The sequence below is a fragment of the Paramisgurnus dabryanus genome, chromosome 1 (genome assembly GCF_030506205.2).
Source record: "Paramisgurnus dabryanus chromosome 1, PD_genome_1.1, whole genome shotgun sequence".
NCBI lineage: Eukaryota > Metazoa > Chordata > Actinopteri > Cypriniformes > Cobitidae > Paramisgurnus > Paramisgurnus dabryanus.
In genome coordinates this window covers 57,766,961-57,790,611 of record NC_133337.1, presented here as the reverse complement: position 1 = coordinate 57,790,611, position 23,651 = coordinate 57,766,961, and the positions used below count along the sequence as shown (strand labels likewise).

Sequence of the window (23,651 nt, the reverse complement as noted above, 5' to 3'; positions counted from 1 at the left end):
CAAAGCAGAAGTATCACAGCAACCAAAGCGCACCGCTGAAGAAAGCTGGCAGTCGGAAGAAAAAAGCTGGCAGTCGGCGTCCGTTGGGCGTTTTCAGCTGCATTTAAAAGCTTTGGTGTGCACGCCCCCTAAAGGTACAAAATAGATCCACTGTCACCCGTTTCTCCTGAGGAACAGGAGTTTACTTCAATATTTTGGATGTAATGTTTATCCAATCATGACAAACTATATATTTTTGGAAAGGTCTAAGCCTCTAGAATACAGATATGTTTGGTGTTTTTATAAAATTAATTATGTAGGGAGAGTAATTGATTAATTTCTGGTAAGAGTGCGCCTCAAAACATTGATAATCCTGATAAATGTCACTGTTTCACCAACGGGATGCCTACAATTACTTCAGTGTTTTGCGTATAATTTCTTATCTAATCATGACAAACTGTAGTTGGAAAGCCAATTATTGTTGGAAAGCTATAGACCGTTTCAGCAGTAACAACATAAACAAGCGGCTGTCGCGGTCCGCACGTAACTTCCGGTAAACTCCGCTAAGAATAAATAACAACAAAGTTCTTTAAACGTAGTTTATTTATATAACAAGCAAAAAACAACAAATAGATTACCTAGGAAACCAAAACATTTGTTATTTTCGACGAGGCATTCTTTCAAGAGATCAGTTTAGTAACTAGTCAGACCATTAAAAAAAAACGAAACCGGAAGTAAAGTTCGGATCCAGGGGTGTATCACGTGCGTCCGATGAAACCGTCTATAGAGTGTAGTTTTCATTTGTCATCATCATTTTGGGAAAAGATTGACATAGTACAAGTCTTTTTCTAAAAGGTCACGGGCCCACAGGCAGGCCCACATTGTTTTTCATTTCATTTAGTCATTTAGCTGACTGTTTTTACATATTTATAACACTAATACCCTATCCTAAACCTAAAAATCTTGACAAACTATATATCTTTGGAAAGCTCTAAAAATGTAGTTTATATATTTATCAAACTTTTTGGAAAATGATCACGTAGTAAGAGTCAGTTTTTAAAATGTCATGGGACACAGATATGCCCAATTTTGTATTACATATTTGGAACACTAATACCCTGTTGTAAACCTAAAAAACCTTGACAAACTATATATTACTGGAAAGCATGACGTTGTGAGAGTCAGTTTGTAAAAGGTTACGGGACTACAGGTGGTGCCAATTTGTATATTTATAACACTAAACCCCTACTCTAAACCTTGATGTACTATATATCACTGGAAAGCTCTCAGAATATAGTTTTCATATTTCAAGGTCATGTGATAATAGAAATAATGTAGTGACAGTTTTTTGTTACGTGACCCCACCCCCCAAGGGAATGCAAACTATTGCAAACTATATTTTACTGGAAAGCTCTAAGAATGTAGTTTTCATATTTTAAAACATTTAAGCAGTAAAAATAATGCAGTGACAGTAATTGATTAATTTGTGACAAGAGTATGCAGCAAATCGTTGACACATAGTGGCCTTTGTTGGTAAAACCACTAAAAGTGTGACACAAACTTAATTTTTTGTCATTTTAACTTGAAATTTGAGACTTATGGCTTCATGTTTACATTATTTCTTTTGTTAAACATTTACATTTTTATTTATAAAATGTATATGTTATTGCATTATTTTTAATTCTTAAAAATAAATTTAAACTGCTATAACAAAATTTCTGTTTAATATTATCTCATTCATACACTTCAGTGAAAAACCTTAATTTGTCTTCTTTAAAACAACAACAAGATTAGGCTTCTAGACCAGACTTGCAAAAATGCCAGAGTTATGTTAATTTGAAGGTGCACATCAATTTTTCACTCCCCCCACTCAAAAGGGTGGATTGACAGTTAAGAGGGTACAGTAATGTACCGAATTTTTTTATTATGTTTTATATACTTGTAAAGGTTAAAAATGGAACCTTAGGGTACCACCCCAGTACAGTGTTTTGTAACCATTTATTCTGACAATGTACCTAAATGGTACATATACAGAGACAGCTTGGGATTAGTTTTTGACCATTTTTCTGGCCGTGTAGGTAAGTTATATGCACAGACAAACTCTGAAATACATTTTATACTTTACACTTTATGTGCATTTATTAATCAACACCCTTGAAACAGCGCCTGTAAGTGTATTTTATGCATATTCGATTTAAGGGATAGGTTTACAGTTAATGTGAAGTTTAGACTTACAGCAGAGTTAGATCTGCATTATTGTTATTCATCCTGCCTTTGGATTCAGGAAAAAAGTTATGGTTAGAGTTTGGAGTAACAGAAAACGTGTGGTTTCACAGTCAATAAACAATGTTGATCTCTCACTTGGCAAAATCAGGGCAAGCTTTTAGTTTCTTGTGTGAGACTTTTATGCATTCATGCAAAACAGAGTTTTAAGTTTATCCTCAGAAAGGTTGTGTCAGTTCACGACCGCATACTGTATCTACAGAAGCCCAATAGAATAAGCCCCATAAAAACAGCCAGTGCACCTGTCACCTTTCATCCGCTGCAGTGTTTCTGAGGGCAACATCATAATTAGGAGAGCTGTAAATTTTGCATTCTGTTACGCTGTTCTTTGAGGCCGAACGCTCCTTTCAGCCTCCACAGCCGTCATACGGCCACGCTTTAATCTTCATTTTCATTTCTGTAATGTGTTTTGCTTGTAGTTCCAGTAAAGTAGGTCTGAGTCTGATCTCGCACAGCACCCCAAGCTCTCTTTGAAAACTTTTTGGCAGGCCGCTAATTATAAGCTATTACTGTGTTCCTGAGCGTCTGGCACGAAGCACATTTGTGCAGTTCGCTTAATGTGGAGTGAGCTATATCGGGACTGGATGATGGTTAGCAAAAATCAGAACTGGTTCATAATTGATGCGAGTTTGATTACATAAGTAATCTGAAACTTATTAAAAAAGTGTTGTGTTCACCAAAATGACTGGGATAAATGAATTTCAATCAAAAGCACCATTCGGATGGGACTAGTTTTCTAACTTGCATGCTCTAGATGTGAGTCATGATATAATTATAACATTATGTGTATAATTATGGGAAGGAATTAATTAAGGCGAGAATCTTACCTCACTCTGGTACAACGGTATTTGACGGATGGGATCCCAGCAGGCAGTAAATGAGGCACCAACTTTATACCACCGAGCAATTCCATGCAAATATAAATATTTGTAGGTGGGCTATCCCTTTAAATGTATTATTATTAAATGAGTGTGCTTTAGTAGAAATATTTATAAAATCGCATTGTGTGTCCACCACATGAGGTGAGCAACAATGGTAATGTAACATTTTCAATCAATCATATTTCATGCTTTTAAAATAGTGACCAAAAGTCCCCTTTTTATACTTGCACCCAAAGAAATTGGAAATAAATATACTTACTTTGTCGTAAGAGCTATATTTAGGAAGTCACGATGATTCAGTTCTGTGTCATGTGGAACATTTTAAAGATTAAGTTTATATTATTATATTTACAAATATATGATTCATATCATATTAAAGGCTCTCTAAGCGAATCTGTGTGACGTCACTTTTTGTTGACATTCAAAGTGTTGTCAAACAAAACGGAGCGTAGCTAACTCCTCCCCCTCCCTTCCGTGCTTTCTGAACGTGCGAAAAAATGTGCCCAACCCCCACTCCCAAATCCTTCTTTTTGTTTATTGGCTGGAACACTTTGTTGTGTTTCGTGGTGGTAGGTTTGACCATTTTGTTTTTATTGCAGTTTGTGAAGCCTGCGCTGTCTACAGAGACTGCGTTTTTTAAGAGCATTACCTCAGAGGTACATACATATTGATATCTCAAAGGTACATATTGGTACCTATATACCTAATGGTCCATATGCTGTAAGGAAATTTTAAAGGGTACTGCCCCCTTGACAGGTGGGGTATATATTTTGACCTCTTTTAACAGTTTACAGTCAGAAGAGTAGTGTGCAATACTGAAATGTATAAACAATTTTTTTACCAAGAATCCTAAGCAGATTGGCTGAACAAATTTATAGCCCTGACCTAAACTAAGTTCATTGGTTGACTAAGGGGTCAATCACACCGAACACATTTTAAACATTTGGAAAGGCGTGCCACACTGCCTTTTTTGGTCACTATAAAAAAGCAGTGCAGATTTTTATATTGCTAGGCAACCACCGAGGCAGCTGACCTGTCAATCAAATATTGAAGCGTGAGCTCTCTTTTGTGGTTAACTGTCATATTAGCAGAAACTTTAAAAAGAGGACGCTTGCTCTGACCTTGATCGAGGTGCACAAACACGCAGGAGAAAGTGAGTGAGTGCAGTCTCCGGTTGTTCCAAGCAACTGTAAACCTCTGTTACCACAAAACGAAAGGCCCGCCTCTCCCCTCATTTGATTGGACAGTGGAAAAACATGTATGATGTCGGGCGCTTTTCAGCTCGGACCGCCTCTATAAAAACGCTCATAACGCTCACTGCCCATAGAAAATCATTGAAAAATGGCGCCTGCCACTGCCATAAACACGTTCTGTGCGGGTGCCTCATAAGCCTTGAAAAGTGAAGCCTCTGGCTCTTTGATCGCCCCCTGGTGACTGGCTGCAGTACAAGTCATAAACTCCGCCCTCTCCATTCAAAAAAATTATTTACACTTCCAATAAAAGTTTCTGAAAGATGGTTTTGGTCCTTTCAAGTAGTTATCATCACACTGATATACGTTCAAGTGCTCATTTTTGTGATAAGTTTAATTTAAGCTAGTAATTTGATGCTATAGAAACAGGGCGTGTCATTATGATTGGCATGGTTGAATCTGTCGCGTGAGCGTTTGGGCGGAAGTTTGATACCGCGGCTCCGCCTCTGGCTCCATGGACGATTCCTTCTGCGCATGCCTTGGCTCCAAACTGAAGTTTTTACGTAACATGGCGGCGACCGTGGTCGGACATTTTTTGCTTCAATTCATTACAATGGTGGGAGGCGACGTTGCGTCGTCCATCTTTTTTTACGGTCTATACGGCTTCTGTGTGATTGGGCCCCTAATGCTCAAACGAAAGGATCAGAGTTTTGTAGCACCACAGAGCTTCTGTGTTTGCAAATAAACCCGCAAATGGATTTATTATAGTTATATGTGCATGTTAAATCGGATTAGGAGAAACACTTTAATATTGAAAAAATGCAGTGCATTCATCTTTAAATTCATATAATAATAATATTTTTTTAATTAAAAAATCCTAAAATTGAAATTATTTTCTGTCAGGCAGTACATGCAGTTTCCTCTTCATCTTGTGAACTTTGTGACAAGCTCTGCCCCATCAAAAAAAGTGACTCAACCAGTGGGCACAATGCCAGCCCTCTACCCACGCTACATGACCTCTTTCTCTCTCTCTCTCTCTCTCTTTCTCCCTCTCTCTCTGGTGCTCAGTCACATTCTGGCACATGCACACATATACATAAACACTGTAACTCTCTTTTTAAGGAAGGTCTCTCTCTCTTTCTCTCTCTCACCCTCTGCTTCTCCTTTTCCTCTCCTCTTTACATGGCACTTTGCCAAACACGTATATACTTTGACTGTTCTGCAAATGGAAAATGACAGTGCCTGTGTTTTTAACCCAATACTCACAGTTGTACAAGTATTGAGCTGGCCACCTCATAAGAAAATCATTGTAGTATAATCACTTTGTATACTATTCCTATTTTTCAAAAATGACTTTTTATGTCTATAGTTTTGGCATTCTGTCACTGATGCATTCAACTGATGTACTAAAATCAGAAAGCTTTTATGTGCGGCACAAGGTTTAGCTGAAAACCTCATAAACTCTCATATAGGAAAAGTATATACAGCTGGAAGAAAATGACTTCCTCTTTTCTAGAAGCATGCCAGTTTCACAGCTAATATTTAAAACCTTTTCCTAGAATCATACATCCTCCATGTTCTTGCGTTGCATGCCAATGGACACGATTTAAATGACTCATTGTTCCCTGTTGGTCCACAAAACCCTTCTTAATACAATTGATTTTACTGAATCGACTGCATTAACCAAAAACCCCTCCTCACAGGTGGTCATAAAGCCCTTGTGTAAACCGTGTGAATCTGCCAGCGGCTTTAATATTATGAATCAGCACACATTGGTCTTATTCAAAACCAGCTTTTGTTTCTCAGGCACTGATCAGCGATGCTTTATTGCACCACTTTTACAAATTCAAAATTCACTTACTCTCCATCCATTCATCCAGCTGCTCAAGCCCATGTTTATTGAACCCAATAAAGGATTATTTCCCCCAATCATGTTAAATATGTAAATATTTAAAGCAGTGTAATTGGAGAGTTGACTACAGTGTGTGTAAGGTTAATATCATGACTGGCCTCGGTAGGTTGCAGCTCTGCCGATGAGCTTGGCCCGTAAAGCATTAGATCATAGGGTTTGGTGTGCCCATAGATGACATCACTGAGAAACCGGGGTCTGATGATGAGATGACTGGACTGGACACTGTTTGAAACAGTTACTAAACTTCACTCACGCTAACCCTCCCGAGCTCACCGCAGTACTGGGACTGACAAATAAAGGTGTTTGTTATTTTATTTATTATCTATTATGCTCCAGGTCGCATCTCGAAAATGTGACTCGGCCTATGAGAACCCAGCTGATTTTTTTTTAAATTTGCATAATCATCCTACATTGAATATTGTAGGAAAATATAACCTTGATATCTTTAATATTGACTGAGTGAAGTCATGTCAATGATTGAAATGCCAAATTCGATTATAAAAATTTCAGCTTGGATTTCACAGACAGGGACACAAATGTGCATCTCACTCTGTTAAAGTCAAGCTCATAATAAGGTCAAACTGACCTGTGTTCTGGAAAGCATACTTCATCTTTCAAGCAGCAGGGGCATCCTGTTTTATTGTTAAATCTTTTAGCTTGACTTGTACTGTATGATGCTGTTTATGTAAGAAAATTTCCCCAAACAGATGAGGAGACTTATCAGACAGAAAGCAGAAGCAAAATCAGGAAGCTGTTTGGAAAAAGTTACCTGCAACAAATCATTTTGAATAAATAGGACAAGTGCAATCCCACATAAACCTCAGTGGATACTGAATTCACGTCTAAAAGCATTCTCACAAAAAAGTTTCATATGTTGCCATGCCTATAACTACCACAAATCTTATATGATGTCATCATCACTTAAATAGTTTGAAACCCATATGACTCTTCTCTTCAAACTACACAGTGTATATTTTCTTCAACAGTTCATCAGTGCATTTTCAGCCTGTATTTCGACATTTTTGTAGTTGTGAGGGCTGTTTATCTCCACCTGAATATGAAATTACTCAGTCCTTGACTCCTCTCTTCATACTGCAGCACACAATGCAAAACCTGCGATCTCTGCATTGTGCATGTTTGTATGACCTTGTGATCTAGTAATAAAGTGTGTGCGCATCTCTCGACAGCATCAAAGGACTTTGGGCCTTCTGTGGTGGTCCACACCAGCGTTCCCTTTGGCCTCCAGCACCTAGAGGAGGGGAAAGATGAAGTACAGACTATCATCCTGAAAGAGCTGGAGAAGGTGATGCCAGGACTGCCTCAACCTGAGAGCATCAAGTGTCAAAAGTGGCGATATTCACAGGTAAGATGAAGAAGCTTAAAGGGACACTCCACTTTTTTAAAAAATATGCTCATTTTCCAGCTCCCATAGAGTTAAACATTTGATTCTTACTGTTTTGGAACCCATTAAGCTGATCTCTGGGTCTGGCGCTAGCACTTTTAGCATAGCTTAGCATAATTCATTAAATCTGATTAGACCATTAGGATTGGGAGAAAAAAATCCAAAGAGTTTCAATATTTTTCCCCTTTTTAAAACTTGACTCTTCTGTAGTTACATCGTGTACTAAGACCGACAGAAAATTAAAAGTTGCGATTTTCTAGGCAGAAATGGCTAAGAACTATATTCTCATTCTGGCGTAATAATCAAGGACTCTGCTGATGTAACATGGCTGCAGCAGGCGTAGTGATATTACGCCCTGCCTGAAAATAGTCTCCTGCCATTGAAAGTAACCAAGGGGACTATTTCGGGCAGTGTGTAATATCACTACGCCTGCTGCAGCCATGTTACATCAGAAAAGTCCTTGATTATTACACCAGAAGTACACGATGTAACTACAGAAGAGTCAAGTTTTAAATAGTAAAAATATCGAAACTCTTTGGTTATTTTTTAGCGCGATGCTAATGGTCTAATCAGATTCAATGAATTGTGCTAAGCTATGCTAAAAGTGCTAGCGCCAGACCCGGAGATCAGCTAAATGGATTTCAAAATGGAGAAAATCAAATGTTTAACTCTAGGGGAGCTGAAAAATATGCATATTTTCAAAAAAAGTGGAATGTCTCTTTAAAAGATGTTGGGAATAGATTTGTTGGTTGATAATAATATAACAGTGTTGATGGTATTTTTATGCATATAATGTAGGTATTGTTTGGGTTTTATGGTAATGTTTGGTAATATTTGAATAAGGAATAGTTGGACGTTTCTTTGGATTTACTACACTATCAGAAAAAAGGTACAAAAGTTGTACCCTTTCCTCACTGGGATGGAACCTTTTTAACTCTTTCACTGCCATTGACGAGATATCTCGTCAATTAAGAGAAAGCGCTTCCCCGCCAACGACGAGATTTTCCGTCTTTCCGCAATACCGCTATTATCCACCAGGTGGCGCCCTTCCACAACTTTTTAAACCCGGAAGTATTGCCCTATGGCAAGCGGCTGCATGTCCGTGTCTGTTTTAAAGATCGCTCTGAATGGGATCTCTATGAAAAGTCCGTCACAAAAATGGAATTATCTCTGCTTTTTGCTTAAAATGTGGTGTTTTTGCAGAAACCTACCCATATTCAAAAGCTGATTACAAAAGAACCACTGAAGGTAGGATGAAACGTTTTTTTTTTGTTTGAAAGCAGAGGGTCTGTTCTTTCATTTGGTATATTGTATGTTTATATATTTAAAGAAGAACATTTTCTGGAAGGCATTAAACTTTGGTGAAAATCATGAAAAACGCTGGCGCTGGCTGGCAACTTTTTTAAAAACGCTGGCGGTGAAAGAGTTAAAAGGTCCTTATATGTACCACTTAGGTACAGCTATGTACCTTTTAGGTACAAAAGTGTACTTTTTGAAAATTTACACACACAGATCAGCACTTCTGTTTGTCGGCAACGGAGGCGACAAAAATGGGTGTATGCAAAAATTTTTATTATTGGTCATCAATAGCAGTCCACTTCCACAAGTTAGGTCAGATTGCTTTCATGCCACTTGCAAACCTTAACCAATTATGGCTGTTGAAGTCAGATTCACATTAAACATAAAAGTGCTGTGAAAATGACCCTGCCTTTAAAATCCAGGCTAAAGTCTCAATCGATGTATGAGATTAGGAACATCGAAGTTTTATATCAGTCATGGACTTCACATTGATTTCAATCTTTGACATTACCCTACTCAATCAATATTAAAGAGCACCTATTGTCCGATTCAGGTTTTTACATTTCCTTTGGTGTGTGTGTGTGTGTGTTAACTATATGCAAAAGGTACAAACCCCAAAGTAAACGATGAGTTATCATCTCCAACGTAAATCTGTTTTCTTGGACTACAACAAACACACAGATTGTAGGCTTAAGCAGTGGTTCTCAAACTGGGGGCCGCGAGAGGGTGCCAGGGGGCCCCCAGTATTATGACATTTTATAAAATACATTAATTTATCATAAATTCTGTGTAATGAAATATCAGACAAATAAGGCTACTAACCAACAGCAATACGTTGTATAATTTAATGTTTTGTTTAATTTAAATGTTTAAGTTTTAGAATGTTTTATGTTATACATTTTCTTTTGGGGGGGCCGTGAAGCGATGCACCGTACCCAAGAGGGGGGGCTTGCCGAAAAAGTTTGAGAAACCACTGGGCTAAGGTTTCTTCCTGTGATTGGTGAAGTAGACAAGACCGACATTATCATAATTCCTCCCGCTTCGGACTCACAGCCTGTAAGTTAACTCGTGTTAGCATTGCATTGTGACCGAATCTTTCAAACATTGTAAGGATGTCCCATTTCCGGCTGACGTCAGAGGTATTGGGACAAATAACAACGTACAGATTAGCTGGCCAATCAGGGACACAGAGCTTTTCAATGCTTGCATTTCAGGAAGAGAGTGAAATCTGGAGCTGCAAAAATGTACGGTATGTGCAAAATAATGTGTTTTTTATCCATAAACCATGCGAACACATTGTATTATACCTAAAACTGTAGGATGGTTTTATTTAGAACAGTAAATCACTAAACATATTGACTTTAGCAGGTATGGTCACATATTATAGTTTACTGGTGTAATTTAAAATAATATTTAGTCCGAAAACACGATGTAATCTCTTTTTGGGGTTTTGCAGTTGTTTCTTCACATCTCTTATTTCATAAAAAACGCATTCAGAAATACCTTGTTGATGCCATCGTGTATAGCAGGAGCGAAAAAGAGTTTTCAGGCCTTGGCTTATTCAGGCCAGCGCAACTAATAAAAGCCTCCCTGCTATACAGCGAAAGGCATTCATTTTTAATAAAGCCGCTCTACAGACCGCAGTGGTGAATAGAGAGAATGTTCTAGTGGGAAAAAAATAGCCTAACTTTATCAGAAGAAGGGCTGCTAGATTCAGTCTCTCTCTCACACACACATACTGATCCATCCTCTCCCCCCACTCGCTCGGCTCACGCAGACACACACACACACTTACAGTAGTACTTTATGCATTCGCACACTGCGTGGGACAGCGCCCTTTCTCGCACAGTTGCATTCTCTCGTGTGCGCAAGTGCGACGCACACACAGATATTTTGTTTTTGGGCCCCCACGCTGTCGGCCCCTGTGACACGCAGCGCTTGGGCCCAGTTGAGGTCAAAGGACATAGAACATCTGTGTGGGAGCGCTGAGTACCAGAGATCGGGCCAAGGCCCGTTTAGACTGCACATGCAGGAACAGAGCACTTGCTGTCGTACACACACACACACACACACACCTGTGCACGTGCCAGATCCCGGTCAAACACATAGAGGGTATGGAGCACGAGTCAGTTATGCTCATTGGCCACATTGCAGTTTGTTGAGCATAAACCAGCACACACACACAAATACTGTACATCACACCACATGTCAAAGTCATTGACTCCTCTGCACTCCTGGAAAGACTCTGCATGAATCATGACTTTTAATCTTCTGTACATGCATGCTTTTTCAACAGTAAGTTTCCTTTTATCACACATGCTTAATAATAAATAACTTAAATTCATAATTAATAGGCGCTGTGGATGCCGCTCGCACCACCTCGGTCATTAAAAACATCCGGTGTGGTCAGCATGTCACGGTATTAAACTGTAAAAATAAAGATTGGTTGCTATCAAGAGACTCTCAAGGATTTGTTTTAGTGATGGTTTCACATGTTTTGAGTTGTTTCAACTCATGGTTGAATAAAATTAAACAAAACCACATTGAAAAATATCAAATCAACATAAAATTTTTTATGTTACTTTAATGTAACATTAATTTAAACAAATTTAACTTGTTTTTCTAAGTTATATGTCAACTTTTCAAAAGTTGTCAAAAATTAAAAAGTAGGTTGAATTGATTTACATTAAGTTTTTTTTACACTTTTTACATTGGGTTTAAAGTGCACCTATTTCATTGCTAAAAACAACGTTATTTTGTGTAGTTGGAATAATATAATGTGTTTGCGTGGTTTATGGTTAAAAAACACATTTTGTACAAAATGTAAGTTGTGATTGACCTGAATACCTCTGAGTTCAGCCGGAAATGTGACACTCCTTACCATGTTTGAAAGATTCGCTCACAATGCAATGCTAACTTACTGGCTATGAATCCAAGCAAGAGAAATTCGGATAATGTCGGTCTTTAATACATCACCAATCCCAGGAAGTAAACTGTTGCCTACAATCCGTGTGTTTGTTGTAGTCCAAGTAAAGAGATTTACGTTGGAGATGATAACTTGCGTCATCGTTTACTTTAGGGCAGTGGTTTTCAAACTTTTTTAGGAGCGACCCTAATTTAAAAAAATAAAAATTATGCGACCCACACTCTACCCCCCCCCCCCCCTTAGTAGCATGAAGCAGGGCGGGGCCGAAAGCCGTCATAGTGGAGTGAGCCCGGTGAAACGTGCACGCGCGCATCTGTATGTATTACCTAATGAGCAGACCCGACGCCAGACACAAATTCACGGATGGGCATTTCATTTTTTCAGGGGGCACAAATGAGATCAAACTCACTGCAATTCATAATATCATTAATTATGAAAATGGGCAAAAAACGAGGAAGAACTGACATACGCAACACAACGGAGGAGTCTTAAAGATTGGACCTAGCTTATACTGAAGCAGTCTAAAAACACGTCGCAGGGCTCGACATCAATGCTTGTCCGCTTATCAGGGACAAGTAACGTTAGATTAAAACGCCAATAACAATCACCAAAACACGCTAATGATTCTGCATCCTTTAGTCTCAATGACAACCGAAAGTGCCTAATGTAATAACGCTAAGTTAAACAAATAAGTGCAGCAAACACAAAGTGAGTTAACACTGACAAAGTGGGTTAAACATACTGCGGTAAAAATGTGAAGTTTTTAATAACATGATACAGTTAAGCAGCATCACATCACGGTTGAAAATGTGACAGATTTCATGACAGTTCACTAAACAAGTAATTAATATTAAGCCACTTACATTTTAGACGCAATGTTGACTGTTTTTGTGGTTTCAGCAGGAAAATAGTTCAAAGATAACAGCAGAACCATAACGTGTCAGTCTTACTGCAAAACTCAACCGTGTCGTAACGGTGGCGCTTTGCTTAGCAAACAACTAAACATTTCCGCGCTCAATTTCGACAAACCAATCAAATACATTAAAAATATATATTTTGTTAAATCAGACCAAACACATTTTTATTTTTATTTAGGAGTTTTTATTTCCCCTTGCATCATTTAAAAAATGGCTGTGACCCCGTGCGCAATTTAATCTGCTGTCTATGAATTTAATACAGTAAGCTGCGCACGCACATGGGTCATGTAAAAACGTTATTCGGACCATAGGTGCTCTTTAACAAACCTTCACCTAGTTTGGTCAAATATTGACATTTTTAGGTTAATTTTATCCCAGTGGTTGGTCCGTATTTTACCCAATCATGGGTTGAAACAACCCAGCATTTATTTTGGAGTCCACTGAAAAAAATTTAAATCTTTGCTGCCTTACTGTGGGTTTACAACAGCTGCGTTTGAGGCGTCAAAATCGCGTCTACCGCGTCTAGTTTGCCGCATTTTGAATACATTTGCGCATCTAGAGCGAAGTAGACGCGCGGAAAAAGCAATTATTTGACGCGCATCAGAGGCGAAATTCACTTCTTGTGGGATGGGCAAGTGCTATGCGGTTGTCTTTTTGCAAGATGTCTGATGTTGATCATGCATTCATTGAGAGAGTTACCGGTTTGTATTCACCTCACTATATAGGGAAAATAGTTTAAAACCCGGCGGGAATGCCGTGGGTCAATAAACGTCACGTGACTCAAAAATGTGTATTTACAACTTACCAGGTTGCCCAATGTCCTCACTGACACTCTTCCAAGCGAGGTCCTTTTTATTCCTGTCTCTTTAGAAATAAGAACTTGTGTCGTATAGCTCCGGGTGACTGCTCATGGACAATATCAATCGTTCCTCCATGTTGAATGAGTGACTTGCCACCGCAGCAGCAAGCAGGCTCCTGATTGGTTAACGCTGCATGAAAATCTGGCAAAGTTCACATTTTTCAACTCGTGCGACAGACGCAAATTCGCGTGAAACGCAAAATGCACAAAAAGCACAATTTGCGCGTACCACGCCAGACGCTCAATTTGCGCCATTTGCGCTAACTAGATGCACGAATGAGGCAGGATCGAGTCTACCGTGCCACGCTAAACTCCTCATTCGCGCCACGAGACCAACAGACGCCCATCAACGCGTCTTCACATTGACTTAACATTGAAACCACTCGCGCTTGACACCTCTACCCCGGCTGGTGTAAACGCTTGATAACATTTTTTAGTTTAATAAACTCACTATTTTTCAATTCATTTTAACTTTCTATTACAGTATTTATCTTGACTAGAAATTAGTTGTTATAACTTATAAAATAAAGTTGACTTATTTCAACTATATTTTATAAGTTGTAGCAACTGATCTCAACTAGTAAGTTGAAATGACTTAAATCCGATTTGATAAAACTTACAAATTTAAGGCAGCAAATCATTTTTTACACTGTTTATTAAAGCTGTGATGTGCCTGTCTTTACAAAATGATAAATCTTCAACCCATGTTTGGGTCACGACCCAGCAGTTAGGAGCCAGTTAGGAGTTAGTAAGAGGTATAAGAAAAATTAAACTCTACAATTTTATATGTGCCATTTAAATACTTTATTCTGTCCTCAGTGCATTAAAAGGAGACCAAAGAAACACAGAGTGAAGCAGATTTAGGGAGGTGAAGGAGCTCAGCCGTGCTTACATCAGCTTACCTCTTAAATAAACCAAACAATTTGTTCTTGGCCTCGTTTCAGGCCAAGCGTTTATCAATTGATTTACACACAGATTACCATTTAAAGATACAAGAGGAAGGGGAGGTTTGGACAATATGATAATAGTGCTCGGTTTGTAAGATGACTAGCCTAAGCCTCAGGAAATGGACACTATTTCCTCGGCTCTTGCGCGCTGCACCTCGATGTTTATCTGGTTGAGCGTCGAGGCAGCCGAAGCCTTTTTAATGGGCCGTGCACAGAATGTGTTTACTCTTAGTAGCCATCTACGTGCCACGTTTTTACGTTTAAACATTGAGCTGCAACTTGTAGCCGTCATTGTTTGCGACTTATGTACAGGCAAATGTCTTGATTCTGACTAAAGGGATTTACAATGAGGACCTGCATCATTTACAGTCCATTGTTAAATTCATACATCATTTTAATGAGCCACAGAGGCAGTTCATAAAAATGTTGGATAGATATTTAGTTTTAGTTTGCAGTGCGACGTCTGTTTTATTTAACTTACATGATGTTATATAAATATATAAACTATACTTATAACACATCTTATATATACAGTACTGAGCAGACACATAACATGAAACTGAGTTTTGTATTTTTTTCTGATGAACATAAGGAGAGTTTCTTGCTGTTTGTTTTTAAGGGTTTTTGGGGGGAGGTGTATTGCTAGATTATACAGAGTTTTGTAACCCTGGTCACTTACTGGTCACAAATACCACTTTTGGTCTACAACACACAGAGGAAGCGAGTATCATCCAAAGTCTACTAATTTTACCATCAGCTCTATTCTCAGCTCTGTTTTGACCCAATGAAGACGTCTCCACTGCTATTAAAAGCTCTGCATTTAACCAAATATTAACAGCCACTCCCTTTCAAACCTCTTATGAGAAAAATAAGCTAGAACTTTTTAGCATGTAAAAACTTTACCCAGACTACAGGTGAACTACTTTAATGTTGCAACAATACACCAGGCTTCTTTAATGATCTTATAAAGAAAGTTTATAGCTTATAACTGAAAAGTCTTAGTAAATAAACTGAAGACAACAAACATCAAGACTTTTCCATCAACCTTTTTTACAGTGGGTAAAAAAGTATTGTATGTCACAATTTTTTTATATAAATATATTTCTAAAGGTGCTGTTATTACACACAACTTATTTCATGGACATCTCTGGTTTGATTTTTTTTAATGTGTGGATTGCATGGGTTGTAACTAACATCTGGTTAAAAATGTTAATAGCGTCTTTACAAATATATTAACTAAGAAAAATGGTAACATGCTCAATATTTATTTTTCCTGCTTTATATTGTAAAGTGCACTGTATTTTTATATATGCACCAGCCATCTCCACAGCAGCTTGCGGTCCAACCGTTGATATCTGTGATCTTCCGAGGCATTTCAAACATCACAATTAGCCCCACCCTGTATAGTGAGGCTCCGCCCTAAGCTGCTAACCAGAGCTATAGTAATTTTTCTGCTGTAAATGAGCAAGAGATGAGATTGAGAGAGAGAGGATTTCCTGGCTTAAACATTATTCTTATTGAATGTTCACAAGAAATGTGTGTAAATAATATTCAATTTTAATTATCATTATACAACATATATTGTGACACCCTACATTTGATAGACTGGCTTTAAATTAAGAATCAAAATAAATTTGATTAAAGTGCAATTCCAGCCCATGGGTGTGAAATTTTAAGTTAAAAATTAAAAAAAAAAATTCTCAGAGATTGTTTATTACTAATATTTTTAACAATCTGTTTTAATAATTTCATTAACTTGGATAAAGTCCAGACATCAGAAAAATATCAGTTTTTACTCATGTTTACTACTTTAGATAAGGGTTTTGGGAGACAACATACTTTATAGGAATTCTGTGAATTAAAAGACACAATCCAGAAGCAATGTTGTCAACAAATGGAAAAGGGATGGCTCTTCAAAGAACAAATTATATTTATTGTATGAATTAACATTTTTGCGCATTTAAGAGGAAGAAACAGTGTTATGGATGTGACCATTATGAAAGCTGGACTTGCCTATGGAAATCATTTGAAAACATTTTGAAAGCTTGACAATGTTTGCTGACCTCCCATTGGTATTTAAGCCACTAAATATTGACTTTTATTAATCTTTTACTTTACTTTACTTTTATTTGTGTTTGGCTTCACAGTACAACAACAGATAACAAATAAAAAAAGTACTGATATCTAGGTTGAAAGGTTAAAAATGTATGGTAAAATATTTTTTTTCATGGTAAAGGTTGACATTTGCATGGAATTGCTGAAAAGTTACTTTTCCAAAAGGTTTCTCATCTGTCATTGGTCTGACAAACATTTAGCCCCACCCCAAACTCACAACATTGATTAAGTGACTCTCAAACCTTTTTGGTGTGTGCACCCCCCCACACACACTCCTTGTGTGGGAAGCTACCCTTTAACCCTTGTAAAAAAAAGGAATGACATAAAACAATATCAGACTAAGAATTTGAATTAAATAAAATTATTCAATGTATTGCTGTGGGTTATAGCCTAATTCTCTGGGGTTTAATTACACAGAATTACTGATAAATTAATGTATTTTATAAAATGTCCTTAAACAGGCCCCCCTGGCATCATCTCATTCCCCCAAGAGGGGCCCACCCCCCAGTTTGAGAACCACTGGGTTAAAAAAAACTATTGGTTGTGTTTTAACAAACAGGGCTGGGTTTCCCGATAACGATTGAACTTAACACTTAAAGCAACACTATGTAGTTTCCATGTAAAAATGACTTACAGCTCCCCCATGTGGTTGAAAAGCGCAACAGTGCCTGGTATCAGACACTCTTCTGCAGGCAGGGGGAGGGGCTGGGCTGTGTGCTCTACCCTCCACCGCCAATTTCAGAGTGTGCTTGTAGCAGCTAGGAGGCTGCTCAGGTTGCAGCAACAGTACAATTTGTCCAGTTAAAAGTTGTTCTATCACTGAAATAATTTTAGAGACATTATTTAACTCTTTCCCCGCCATTGACGAGATATCTCGTCAATTAAGAGAAAACGCTTCCCCGCCAATGACGAGATTTTCCGTCTTTCCGCAATACCGCTATTATCCACCAGGTGGCGCCCTTCCGGAACTTTTTAAAACCGGAAGTATTGCCCTATGGCAAGCTGCTGCATGTCCGTGTCTGTTTTAAAGATCGCTCTGGATGGGATCTCTATGAAAAGTCAGTCACAAAAATGGAATTATTTTTGCTTTTTGCTCAAAATATGGTGTTTTTGCAAAAACCTACCCATATTCAAAAGCTGATTGCGAAAAAACCACTAAAGGTAGGATGAAACGTTTTTTTTGTTTGAAAGCAGAGGGTCTGTTCTTTCATTTGGTATATTGTATGTTTATTTATTTAAAGAAGAATATTTTCTGGAAGGCATTAAACTTTGGTGAAAATCATGAAAAACGCTGGCGCTGGCTGGCAACTTTTTTTTTTAAACGCTGGCGGTGAAAGCGTTAAAGGTAAAAAAACTACATAGTGTTGCTTTAAGAGCGCTTTTAAGAGCTACTTAACGAACATTCGTTGTTCATTTACATGCGTTTCCCAAAGATGCACGTAAAGGTCGCTCGCAGCTGGCAACTTATGAGTCGCTATGAAATGTCACCTATAGAATGACTCGTAATTGTTGCAGAAGCTTGTTTAGGCTAATGATCTTCAGCCAATGTACACTGTATTTTTTTAAATATTATTAATTGTTGTTCAATGACTTCTTCAAGTATTGCATTCTGAATTTAGTGGAATAGATGAAAGGCAGTGTGTGATGTGTGAACATTATAAAAGCCTAAAAACCTTAAATTGTGTGTTTTCTTTAATCAGATGCCATTTCCCTTTAAAAAAAAATTATTCTTGATGAAATATAGCAACGATTGGTAGGAACCATTTATCAATTTGCTACCAACTTTTACCAAATTTGTGCCAAATACGTTTCCTTCTTTATTAATTTATGTAAGTTATTTAAATTTGATTTCTCATTCGAATTTATAAGTAACTTAAACAAATAAACAAAGAAGAACCCAATAAAAATATACATTTAAAACATTACGTTATCGTCATTGTAGGAGTGCAATTTGCTGGTTGTCCTGCAGGTGCCCTTGTAACTTTGTTATCTTACGACGCACTTATGAATGAACGATTACTCCAGAGCACTCGTAGATCTACGATGATTTTCAAGTGCTACTTAAGTTACAAAGCTTTTGGGAATGGCCGGAGTCTAAGATGATTCGTACAATCATTTTTACGATCTACTTAGCCTTACGATGCTTTTGGGAAACACGGCCCAGATCAGTGTAATAGGTGCACAGTGTTTATATGTTTTATGGAAATGTACTAATGCAAAGTTCTAATTTTATATATAATTTAAATATAAATATTTTCCTTTTAGTATGAAAATGTTAGCAATAAGGATGTCTACAACTAATGTGTCGCACAATACTGACAAAATTCACATTTATTAGATCAAAGCATTTAAAAACTTTAACCAATAAAGATCAACAACTCTTCTTAACTATTATCAATGTGGTTGAATTAGCTATTGAAAGCCCAGTCATTCAATTTTGTTGTTCTCTAATTAGGTGACAAGATCGGTGGTGGATTGCCCCGGGCAAATGACACTACTCTCCAAACCACTGCTGGTGTGTGGGGGGGATGGCTTCATGCACTCAAATTTCGACGGTTGCATCGAGTCCGCCCTGAAGGTCTTTGAGGTTCTAAAGTCTTCGCTTTGAAAGGGGGTTGGAAAAGATCGCCTATATTTTGGGTTTTTGTTATGGATGCCAGCATTGATTTTAGATTTGAGCCCCTGCACAGGAAGATTGATGTACTGCACAGGGCACGGTAAAGCTGTCTCGCCTGTGTCTGCAGACACGCATTTTGTTACAAAAACCAATTATACCGTCTGTGCCGGATGCTGAGGATTAGAGGACAAAGAGAGCTGCTCAGACTGATGTCTTATACACGACCTACAGACGGCACAATGCAGCAGTCTTCAACCTCAAGCTGATAAAGTCTAGCTAATATTGTGTGTTGTCAATGTGATTTGACTCCTGTCATCATTAAAACAATAAGAACATGTTTAAATGTCTCTTTATATGTGAAGTCGAGATGTCCTGCTTATACTGCACACTGTTAAAACTACAAAGTTAGAAAAAATGGTCAAAATAAATACTCCAGCTTCCACTGGGGCAGTACTTTAAAAAAAAAAATGTCAGAATATGTACCATTAGGTACAGATATGTATACATTTGGTTCCAAAATTTATTTTGAACTACTATTAGGAACTCTTCAGGTGCAAAGCTGTACTTTTTAAAAGAGTACCGCCTCAGTGACAGCTGTGGTACATATTTTGATTAGAGATACACTGTTATTACATTTTTCCTCCGATATGATGACTGTTATCTGATGATACTGATGGCAATACCAAAAGTTAGGTGGGGATATTAACTTGCATTAACTCAATTCTGAAGATTTGTTCATATAATGACCGTTAATACTGAACATTAAACTATTGATGTTTCTTTGCATTTTCTATACACAGAGCTCAAATTCATAACATTTTCCTGTTCTCTTTTGATTGACAGGATAAAGCGGCCATGACACTTGGCTGTTTTTAAACTATCGGCCGATTGTGTGAAAAATAGCTTTTATCGACCAATTCCGATTATTGGTCGATATACTGGTGCATCTCTGTTAAATTCTGTATGATATTGTAAGCAGTTATTTTTTATTATTTAATGCAAAATCTGAATACAATTTTTGAAAGAGGTAAGAAAAATGTAGTGTAACATTTTTTTCTGTAAAAGCATCAGAAGCTAATTTTAATATCAAAGTAAATTAATATTTTTTTAAATGAGTTGATATTTTGGCCAGTAAATATTTATTTTTATACCACTAAACTGTTTATGTGTACAAGGTAGTAAAGTTGCTTCAAAATTGTAACTGTGAAAACCCAACTAAAGTCATTTTTATATATTTTATGTATATTTTTAATACATAATCGTCATACATAATGTAAAGAACACTCTGTGAAAATATATCCTTGATATCTTAAATATTGACTAAGGTCATAAAAAAGATAATTTATTTCAAATCAAACTTGATGCTCCTAATCTCATAATAAGATTGAGAACAAAATAAGATTTAGAAAAAAATAAAACCAAGATTGATGATGATAACATTTATGCCTAAAATGTTGTTGATTAAATAGTTTAAAAAGTTTATGTGGGTGTTATGTATTAACTATATACATTACATTTGCATTTAAAGGGGACGTATCATAAAAATCGGAGACTTTCCATGTTTAAGTGCTATAATTGGGTCCCCAGTACTTCTTTTAACTTAGAAAATGTTAAAAAGATCAATCTGTAAAACTTGGTTTTGGTAAAACATTCTCTGGAAGCATGTGAAAAAATAGGTCATAGAAATTTGGCTCCCCTTGTGATGTCAGAAGGGGATGATACCGCCCCTTAATCTGCACTATCCAACCACAGCACTGCCATTTAGTGCAAAGAGATAGAGGGAAAATAATTGACAGCACAATTGATTTTCAATTTCAACAAACCACCATTATGGCAATTAATGTTTGCATTTCATCAGCTCATTTGCATTTTAAAGGACACACCCAAAAACGGCACATTTTTAATAAATTATCCATATTGTATTTTGAACTAGACCTTCAAATACATACTCTAAAAACACCAAAGATTTATTTTATCTTAAAAAAAAGTGTGAAATGTCCCCTTTTAATGTAATTAATTATGTAAATGTGGGTTTCCGATTGCACAGCCCACACCCCAATCAGGCATCCTGTTGTTTAGCGCAGAAGCTAGAGCAAAATTTGGACCAGTTTGGTTTCCACCCCCGGTGTGTGCTGTAATTCCGAGCAGCCATTGACCGACTTGTGCAGCTTAGTGATGCTGCATCTGGGCCATAATCTGGGACAAAATGCTTGGCAGTCGGTCTGGAGAGAAAGCTTCTCCTAATCCACTCATAATTATGGCCGGGTGGGCTGCGGGCCCACTGCACAGCTGGGCCAGCATCACCGTCTGTCTTGACCTCTCCCATTCTCTCTTTATCAGTGGCTCCCTCTCCTCCACACTCCCCTCCCCACTACTAATATTAGCCTCTGTGCCTTCACCAGGATTATATTACACTTTCAGTAAGATACACAGCACTATCAATACAGAGTTTAAAGAACGTTGTGTGCATAGTTCTATAAGATGGATGGGTCGGAGACATCTACACTTTGCATTTATCATGCAGCCAAGTATTTTATTTCAGCTATATGCAGGAGAAATGATAATTGATAGCGTTTATTCTTGTGCATTGGATTGAATATGTATACAGTATACAGGATTGAATGCACATACCAGTTATCATCTAAATATAGTGGGGTCTAAGAGGTTTCACGTTTATCATTAAGTGATTTTAAACTTCCCAATTGCATGCACTCAAACTGACATAGGCTCCACAAGTTTGTTTAAATCCCAATGTTCCTGATGTTTCATGTTATCTTAGCCGCATTTCTTAGTAAGAGCCTCTTGTGTGCTTCATTGGAAGCAAGGAAATTGACCTTTTGTTCAGAGGACATGCTTTTGTATTTGTGACATGCTCAAATTAAATTTGTCTCATCTCAGACTTTTGGACTCCACTGTGCACCATATACAAAGTCCTATATACAAACAGACATACTTGGACATATTATTGGATCGTCTTGTATTTGTTCCCATGTCTGCTTTAAAGAAATTTAGTCACCCATGTCATAGATGTTAGCAAATATCAAGGCTAGGCTTCCTCTTGCACTTCATTTGTTAGTGCATTTATGTTTTCAAAGAAAAATACGAATCTATCAGAAGCATACATGCATGTGTTCTACAGTAAATGCAAGTGATCACCAACTTGTAAATTTGGAGGAACTTAAAATGTTACACAGATAAAGTCAACCTAAATCAAACAGATCTGAGCTTTATCATTTTGACTTAAAGCGTGAACAAAAGGTTGTATATGTCTTCCTCTCTTCCTATCGCTGTGCAGATCTTTAAAGAGAAAAGAAGCACGGCTTAACTCTAATGGATGCATTATTCATACGAGCCATCCTGTGAGGAATTGAGCTTAGCAGCCTGGGTTGCAGAAGCGTTGCCACAATGTTGCATCAGCCACCTCGCTTTCATTAATACGCACATTACCGACTAGGGGTCTTTGATCTTTTTTTAGCAGTCTATAAAAACAGAATGGGCTGTGGTTGAATGCTCCATGGCTGGGTTGAAACGCTTGGTGATTCGATTTAGGTTGTTGATGGCCAACTACTATACTGACGGTTAAGCATCAGGGGACGTCTGTGAGCAGAGATGAGACGGTAAACGTATCGTTTTTGTACGAATGTATCATGGCCTTGCGCAGAACCTGCGCCCCCATCTCTCTCTGTTTGTGTGTGTGTGTGTGTGCGAATGAGTCAAGCAAAGCCTTTGTTCTCCTGCCATGGCTTGTTTCAAATGTTCCCCTGACTCGTTTCGCTTTTTATCTTTTTCTCTGTGTGAAATAATCTTGCTGTCTTTATTTTATCCTGTTTTCTTCATCCCTCGTGGTTTTCGCATGCACACGAGGGTCCCTCCAGACTCTCCCTCTCTCTCTCTCTGTTTGCCCTCCAGTCACTTTCTAAATGCACGCACTGTAATAAAGCCACAGACACAGGGATCGTAGCTCCACTGACCTATTTTTATAGGCTGTTCGCGACTCCGTCTGCAATGCATTCTGGGCAACCGATTAGCATTTTTGCAAAGTCACTGACAGATGCTACCGGAGGTCGAGGAGATAGCGGCACGTAATCCTCATCCAATAGGAACACACGTACACGCATACAATACTCCTCAACATCATATGCGATCCCTTCCCCCACTTTAAAGCAATGAGCAGAAGTTAAACCCTCTCCCCTGGATGATAAGCCCTGGCATCATTTCATAAGTGCTTAGGCCCTCGCTCGCGTTGAGAATGGGAAGATATTGTAGCTGGATTCAAGGGCATCACTAATAAGATTTCTCCTTCGTGTTTGGTTCGAGGGAGAGA

The 23,651-nt window shown here is 37.9% G+C and overlaps 1 protein-coding gene across 2 annotated transcripts in view; it reads left to right on the top strand.

Annotated features, from left to right (window-relative positions):
• rnls (renalase, FAD-dependent amine oxidase) overlaps nt 1-20,606 on the top strand; it is a 59,267-nt gene extending 38,661 nt beyond the window's left edge. For both annotated transcript variants that reach the window (XM_065242577.2, XM_065242576.2), the window contains exons 6-7: nt 7,433-7,608; nt 19,166-20,606. In XM_065242577.2, the coding sequence (XP_065098649.1) occupies nt 7,433-7,608; nt 19,166-19,318 (329 nt within the window). In that variant the 3' untranslated portion in view covers nt 19,319-20,606. The remainder of the gene's footprint in view (nt 1-7,432; nt 7,609-19,165) is intronic.
• The last annotated feature ends 3,045 nt before the right edge of the window (nt 20,607-23,651 follow it).